This window comes from Epinephelus lanceolatus, chromosome 20 (genome assembly GCF_041903045.1).
Source record: "Epinephelus lanceolatus isolate andai-2023 chromosome 20, ASM4190304v1, whole genome shotgun sequence".
Lineage (NCBI taxonomy): Eukaryota > Metazoa > Chordata > Actinopteri > Perciformes > Serranidae > Epinephelus > Epinephelus lanceolatus.
In genome coordinates this window covers 35,218,441-35,226,868 of record NC_135753.1, presented here as the reverse complement: position 1 = coordinate 35,226,868, position 8,428 = coordinate 35,218,441, and the positions used below count along the sequence as shown (strand labels likewise).

The 8,428-nt window shown below is 41.0% G+C and overlaps 1 protein-coding gene across 1 annotated transcript in view; it reads right to left on the bottom strand.

The window, feature by feature from the left end:
• Positions 1 to 6,746: 6,746 nt before the first annotated feature.
• LOC117264469 (uncharacterized) overlaps positions 6,747 to 8,428 on the bottom strand; it is a 100,624-nt gene continuing 98,942 nt past the window's right edge. Inside the window, exons 31-32 of the mRNA XM_078162608.1 lie at positions 7,814 to 7,891; positions 6,747 to 7,368 (exon numbers count right to left, since the gene is read on the bottom strand). Coding sequence (XP_078018734.1) covers positions 7,181 to 7,368; positions 7,814 to 7,891 — 266 coding nt within the window. The 3' untranslated portion in view covers positions 6,747 to 7,180. The remainder of the gene's footprint in view (positions 7,369 to 7,813; positions 7,892 to 8,428) is intronic.

Genomic DNA, 8,428 nt, shown 5'->3' with positions numbered 1-8,428 from the left:
CAAACTGGATTAAGGAAAGGAGAAAAAACAAAACATGTAAATGTGAAATTGATTTTGTTGTTGAAAATAACATTCTTTGACAAAAATGCATTTTTTTCAGCTTTTTGTCTGATTTTTTTAATGAAAATGCACAAATTCAAAATAGAAATGGACTAAGATATATTGTTTTTTGTCTTTGTGTTTAAAAACAGAAGGTCTCTTCTTTAGTTTCATGTATATACTGTTTACATATTCAAAGAACAAATTATTCTGTGGGTCTTGAAGGATTGGTGAATATGATCAAAAACGCTTTTGGTTTTAAAATTCTGGCGGAGACAGTGTTAAATACCAGCATTTTTTTCTTTCCTAAAGCTCAAAGAAAATACTTTAAGAGTAACAAGATATGTTTGATACAAACCTTTCATCATTATGTAACATTATCTTATATTGTAATAAAAAATTTGGCATTACACTTCCTGCAAATATAAACAATGTAAATTAGCTGTATATGAACGTTATTTTTAGGGTTGTTCTTGACATTTCCCTTGGGCATTTTTGTTAGTATTAAATTTTTACACAGAAACATCTGACTCATATTGTCATGAAAGTCATGTTCCTCTGAGGATGAACCCATTCTGTGAAGTTTCCCTTCGCACCTCTCTCCGGCCAAAATATCAACATTGTACACAATTTACAATTAATATACACATTATAATGAAATACTCTAGCACATTCATGATCCCCAGAAGATATCCCCATGCCTTTATGCTAGTATTTAGGGCAAATTAACACTACTTGAAAGCCTCAATCGTTAATCTGTTTCATATAACTTTTCAGCACTGTGGATGTGATAGGTCGGTGAAGATTCTCAGTCATCCAGGTTATGGCAGCTGTATCATACTGTTATCTCCCTATTACTCTAATCTTTCCTGCTTATCGCTCAAACAAATGATTAATTTCTAAATTAATATCTGTACTCATTTAAGATACCTTCATCAGTTACCTGAGGCCACTGTCTAACATCATCAATCCAGCTATTCATGATGCTGTCATTGTAGAGGGTCAGTTCACAATCACAGCATAATGAATTGATGACTGACACGTCACCGCAGCAATGGCGCAGCCGCAAGATGGCGGCATACACAAATCGCTCGCCGAATTCGTCTATACGTAGCACCTCAGATGTGGATGTGATGAACGATGTGCTGCTCGCTTTAGCTTTAGACTTTTATTTCATGTTACCACCCTTTTAATTTTAATAACATGATGGTTGCAAAGTACTAAACTGAAGAACTGGAGGCTGATGGCATAATGTGGCAATATACAACTACATTAAGTGATGTCTTTATACAGTAAAATCATATTTTCATTTTAAAAAATGCACTGTAAAAAAGAACAATAGTAATAGACAGTAGGACAGTCACTAACATCATGACTCTTCCAGCAGGACTTTTGGCTTGATGCACACCTGAACTCTTCCCACTTTTTTAAACTTGAATGACCTCATCCTGCTCGCTACTCTTACAGCAGTGACACCTTGAGAACTGCCAAGCTTAATTTGACAATACCAAATTTGCAGAGCAACAAACAACAGTCTGGAAACGCATTTTGACGTGTGAAGCCCAGAGAGAGGTGCTACCCAGTGTGTTACTCTACAAGGCGTTTGGAAAGGTTCCAACACTTTGACATGTTTGTCTTATCAGTTCTAAACATACATGGAATGTTAAGTCTCTTTCTTGGGAAACTGGGACAAGAGCGATTCTCATATTCTCATAAAACAGCCAATACTGTCCGTAAATGGCTACAGAAAACATTCCTCTGAATTTGTAAATAATAAACATGTCTTGCGTCTTGCTCACACATTGTTTCACTGCTCATTCCTGCAGTTGAATGCCTGTAGCAACTTACTGTTGCTAAATCTGGATCTGAAATAGCTGCTCTATTTGGCTGCTAAACCTGTTCCCACTGTTGTGACATTTCTCCACACAGCTGATGCGACTGAACACAAAGCTTATCTGAATTCCTTGTGCTGAGTAAATGGACTTTAGACGGACGGTAGAATGGAGAGCATAGTTTTAATTATCCAACCAGCTGGAAGCATGTCAGCATAGAAATGCTAACACGTATTCTGCAAGAGTTGAGTCATTTAAAAGCATTGACAGATTGTAAAATGTATCTCTCCAGTCACATTGTGGGCCTACTGTAGAACTTCACAAAAGTAAACACAGTTGGACAAATAGTCAAATAGTTGGTCCAACAAAAAGAAGCACACTGAAGAAACAAGAAGGGGAAGCAGCTGCTGAACTGAATGAGCAAACTACATGTAAGAAATCTTAACTTTCTGGAGCGTGTATCTGTACAAGCTTCCAGGGAGCCAATCATATGACAGCACAGTGCACAGAGCCATGCAGTAAAGGCCTGGACACAAGCGCAAGTGGCAAAATAATGATTCCCAAGTCTTGAATAGGCGTGTGACTTGGTGACATCACTCAGTCAGTACTCCTTATGTAATGGACACCCAATAATCAACTCAATAATGAGCAGTAAATTGAGATTTTGGGCACTTCCTGATCATTATCACTTTCCATCAAGACTTACAGGTGATTCTTGCATCTAGAAAATGTGATGCATTGCATTGTGGGATTGTTAGGACAAGGTCACAACCTTTTACAAAGTTTCAGGGCTTTATGTTATGGATAAAGTTGCACACACAGAATTCAGATACAAATATATTTGCATACATGTAAAGCACCATATAGTAAACTGACACAGCTAAGATGATTATGCTAGCGTCTGGGAGGAGATCCCCCAGGACACTATCCGCCAACTCATCCGGAGCATGCCCAGACTTTGCTGGGAGTGGATACAGGCACACTGGGGCCATACACACTGAGTCACATTATGAGTTGATAAAATTCATGCCAGTTGGATCATGGGATGATGATTTTGGTTTGGGTTGGTGAAATCGGTAAAGATTTTCAACTTTTTGTCAAGATCTGATGTGTGATTTAAGTGTTCCCTAATTTTTTGAGCAGTGTATGTCGCTTTGCGTCCCCCCACTTGCATCAGTTTTGGACGTTCAGGGACTGTATGTCGTTATCACTGGTTACCTGTATTGTGTCTTTTCAAAATAAACTTCAGTGTTCACAGGAAACAAAGGTTTTGTCACCAAAACTATTCGAGGTTTAGGCAACAAATCTACTTGCTTAGGTTGCAAGATGAGGACATTTGTTACATAACTTAATCTAACAAGTATGTCAAGTGACCTGTGTGATGAATGTGATACGTAAGGTTACGTGTTTCAAAATAAATTTCAAAGTTGACTTCTGGTTACTCACGGGACACAAACAGTGGCCTCCCTTCCACCATATGTCGTCCTCCTCATTCTTTATTTACGTCATTGTCACAGAAAGGTGACCATACTGCCATATTTGATGCTCTGGGGATAAGAACAAGCTGGACATGACTCTGTTGTACTGACGGAATTAAGGCTGTGGAAATTAGATTATCCTGACTTTATCTAGACATTCAGGCTGCTGTCAGACCTAGAGTCGTCTCCTTTGGTCTGAATCAGGGACTCATGTTGTTCCAAAGTTGTATAATTGCCTAGAGTTGGTTCGTGTTCTCATGGCAGCATTTACAAGCGGACCAGATCAAATGCCTTGTGTGAGAAAGCTGCTCTTGATTGGTCAGAATTTCCATGTGGGAAAAATCCAGGAAGTAAAGCAAACGTTGAAGAAGAGTACACTTGCAAGATAAATGTGACACTTTCTAATGTCACAATGGAGGGACAACTACGCAGGTTGATTTTAGCGCTGCTCATCGTGGACTATATTGCTGTCATTGTTCATTTTAGTCAAACCATACAGTTTGAAAACGAGGCGCAGCTCCAACTAGAAAACAATGTTTTGATGATGTTTTTGAACCGCATTGAGGGGGCAAACCAACTTGAGATCGATCAAACTGAACCAAACAGTGCAGGTGTGAAAGCACCCTTAGAGAGGACATGGATATGGTTTTGAGTTTGAGTCAATTAAAATTAAAGTATTATAAACAGGGAGGATTCTTACTTTAATTTCTCCCTGTTTTCCAAGTCTTTTTTCAGTAGAAACTACAGCCCGTCAATAATATAAGCCTGCATCAGTCTGCAGTTGAGGTAAAATGAAGGCAGCTATTTGAGGATTCACTGTAATCCACAAACAGAAAAGCAATGAAAAATAAGTCCATAAAATATTGGCAAACATAAAAACAAATATCATCTGTAAAAACCGACAGTGACAGGGTTCTTACAACCCCGTGTGTCACAGTGATGGATTAGCACAGCCCCTGGTGTTCTTCACACAATAGGTGATAGAATATGTTTTTCCACCAGAAGGGTTTACACGTAGGCTGCACTAGAAGCAGGCTGACAGTGAAATAATGCACTGCGAACTAACTGTGTTGTTTGAAGGGGTTTTAGCTGTGAGTTCGTCTCATTAATTCATGAGTTTCTGAACTTTATTTTAGGTTCTTATCTTTGACCAAACTGCCAAACCTAACTGTTAGATAACCTTTCACAAGATAATCATGTGGAAATGGAGTGTCCCGCTCTTCCATTGTGACGCATCCCAATTTGCTGTCAAGGAGTGTACTGTAATTTTCACATCATTTGTAGACACAGTCATTTCTCTCAGGCAGATCTGTGCTGAAGGCAGGAATAATCTCAGTAGTTGATATAAACGTCAGGGTGCCGCAGCTTCCAGCACAGCATGTGTGCTAATTCTTATTCACTTCTCTTAATAATATGCAATTATATGCACTTTTTAAATATGGACTCAAAGTCTGGAATAAATTCATTATTAAATAATTAAAGAAGACTTGAGCCTTTCTCAGATCTCATATCTGTTTTGTCACATTAGCCCAAATAGAAAAGCTCTTATTAGCAGTGGCCGATCTTCCTATAGACAAATCCTTGTGCCTCCCCACCCCTTTAATTTTTTAATTTGTTTGTTGTTGGTTTTTTTCTTTCTAAAAAAAATCCTTTAAAAATTGAACATGAGCAGAAAATGATCCAAAAATCTAATGTCAACAGTCGAGTTTGTAGTAGGGTTACCACCTCTAGTCCATCTAGTTCATCAATGGGTGATCGTCACAGTCAGAGCATGCTCGAACATTTGTGGGTATGGTGTAGTGGAGCATTAGAGAAAGAGAAAAAGAAAAGGCAAAAGCCATCCAGAGTGCAGGACAAAAAAGGAAAGGGACGAAGACATTAATTCGTTCATTTTCCGTAACATCTTATCCTGTTAGGGGTTGTGGGGGCTGGAGTCTATCCCAGCTGACACTGGGCGAGAGGTCACCACACTATCACAGGGCTGACACATAGAGACAGACAACCATTCACACTCACATTCACACCTACGGACAATTTAGAGTCACCAATTAACCTGCATGTCTTTGGACTGTGGGAGGAAGCTGGAGCACCTGGAGGAAACCCACGCTGACACATGGAGAACATGCAAACTCCTCACAGAAGCATGAAGACAGAATGTGCAAGTTTTGTTGGTTATCATTTTTAGCTAAGTTGTTTATTCGTGTCAATTTCATATTAGTTCTTGTTGTTGTTTGTAATAAATCAGCTCCTTCTCACGTCCAACTCGTAAAATACCACCGCTTTGTCAGTGGACCTCGGCATGAGACAAAGACACATGGAAGCACCTTCGCTGGGGTATCATACGCACCAGGTGGAGGGGGGAAGAACCATAGTATGAACAGCGAGTGAGTCCACACTTGCGAGCTCTGGTCAGCTTTTTGTTTCCTGTGTGAAATCAAAAGTCAATTTGTTTTTTAGTGACAACATGCTAATATGCTAGTACGTGTAGCATGCTACCCCAGTGACATATGCCACATGACATGTCATGGCAAGTTACATTTGGTTAGCAAAACCATGATGTTTTTGTCTAAACCCAACTGAGTGCTTTTGTTGCCTTGACCTAAGGAAGTAAAGACGAACGAACGACAAACGACAGGGGACTTCTGCTAGCTAGCTAACCAGCTAACATTACGAGGCAGCATAGTTATACTAGCTGGTGTGTTATCGTAATGTGAAAAATCTGACAATTTTGCAGATCAGGACAGATGACAGATGCCAGATAGTGCGAGCTAGTTAGCTAGCTAACAAACAAACCTGACGACGGTAACTTTAGCTATGTATGAACTTTTTTCCCGGTCTCTTGCTCGGTGGTAGCCATGGCGACGTCTACCCCTCGCTGGCAAGTCAACATTTGCAATCCCTCGCTCCAAAGGGCTAGTTTCATACCCACTACCCCTCGTTATGCCCCCTACCCCTACACGCAAAAAGGAATTGGGACACCACTACCCCTCGCGGGAACGCGCAAATGTAGGGGTAGGGCTGGGGGGGGGGGGTATTGGGAAGTGTTGTGAGTTTATTATGAAAAAGACTGTATGCATTTAACAAGCAGAAACTCTACATTTTCTTTGAAAACTGATGACGTCATATGTTGATATGTAGGTCCACTGACAAAGCATTGGCAATGGACGAGTTGGGATGAGAACACGCTGAACAAAAACCATAAAGAAACAGAAATATTTGGGTGGGGGGGTTGCACTTGTCTTGCACTGCTTATTAGCCTTACCAAATGAGAAGCAGATATGTGTTTTCTGTGCATTGGGTGTTGCCTTGAAATCCGATGGAACTGCTGGTGATGTTAGCCTGGAAGCATTAGCAAAGCCTTCAGTAACATTAACTTAAACATAAAGAGTAACTCAGGTAAAAGAGGAGGTAGCTATTTTTAATGTTATTCCCAATCCTATATTGTTTCTATTTACACAAGAACCAACAAAAGTCAGTTACAACCATTTTGGCGCTCATCTGACTTCCTCCTGATTAGACCTCACCATCTGCTGTTTAAACCTCTGCAGGTTTAAAGTGTAAAGTAGCCATGTTAGCCTCAGTAAGCTTGGTCGCTAGTCTGCGGACCGTCTTTCATCATGAATTCCATGATCATGAATCAATGCCCAGCCTATTTCAGTTAAACTCAACTAATGAGGTCATTTCTGCCTCCAGTGCAGCTGTTCTCCACACACACTTTGTCATAAAGGAGTCACCAGTCAGAAACGTCTCTGGAAGTCAGTATTACAGTAAATCTCCTCCCCGGAACACGCGGGTGTGTTCAGTGGCAGCCTCTCCCAGGCTGCTGTGTCATCAGATGTTGGGTCCTTTGCTGTAATGTTCCCTGAGGTTGTAGGTCTGATAGCACATGGAAACATCACACACCCCTGGAACCCCTGGGTTGCCCCGTTTGCCAGGATCTCCTGGTGGTCCTGGTTTTCCTGGGATTCCCTGGTTTCCTGGATGGCCGATGCCATCGAAGCCGCGGGGGCCTTGAATCCCTGCCGTGATAAACAGAGTCAAAATAGAAGAATATAAAGTAGTATTTCTGCCCCATTTATAGCAAGAAAGTTCCATTAAATTTGATCATAGTTCTTGTACTATGACCTAAAAATAGCTCCTGCTGGATCATAAATTACATCTACTCATGAATTAATAAGCTATTACAGCTTCCGCAGAGAAATACAGCCCTCACTGTCTGTAACGTGCCCTCACCCCACCTACCAGGCTGTCACTAAAAGTACTCATTGAAAATGAAGATCAAACAGTGCCCACCCACATATTTATTAAAAATGCACCAGGGCAAACAGCCTTGATGCATTTTTTGTTAAAAATGCACAGACCTGAAAGGCCAGATGTCAGAACACCGTGGTTAGGTTGCTGAAATTGCTTAATGGGTGAAGACATTCCCGAAATAACAGGCTGATAGATGGGCTTTTCACATACCTGGCTGTCCAGGTGGTCCTGGAGGTCCGATGTAACCTTCTCCTTTGCTGCCTTTGAGCCCTCTTGGTCCCATGTCACCTGGAGACATAATTTGTCTGCTTTAAAAAATAGGATTAGAGCGTCTATAAATGAGCTGTCAGATTGAGAGCTGCAGGGAGCTGCGTTCCCTCTGAAGCGACTCTGTCCAGCGCTGTGAAGGAGTCTGCATTCTTTCATTACAAGGTAACACTACAGCAATTTATTTCACTAATTCGTTCTTTTCCTACAACCTGGATTCATCTAACCGTGTTATCTGAAGCTCTTACTTGAACTTTTGGGTAACATTTATGTCCAGTATGGTCACGGTAGCTTCAGTGCACCACGTTGAGACATACTTGCTGACAGTATTGCAGTATACCCCAATATGTTGAATCTTAACGGGTGTCATGACGCGGGGCCGCTGTGGTTTAGAAGTCGTCCACTAATCGGAAGGTCGGCAGTTTGATCCCTGGCTCCTCCACATGTTGAAGTATCCTTGAGCAAGATTCTGAAACCCAAATTGCTCCTGATGGCTATTTCATGGGTGTGTGAGAGCGCATAATCTACTCTGGCCCCTTTCTAGGAAAGTTTGGACAC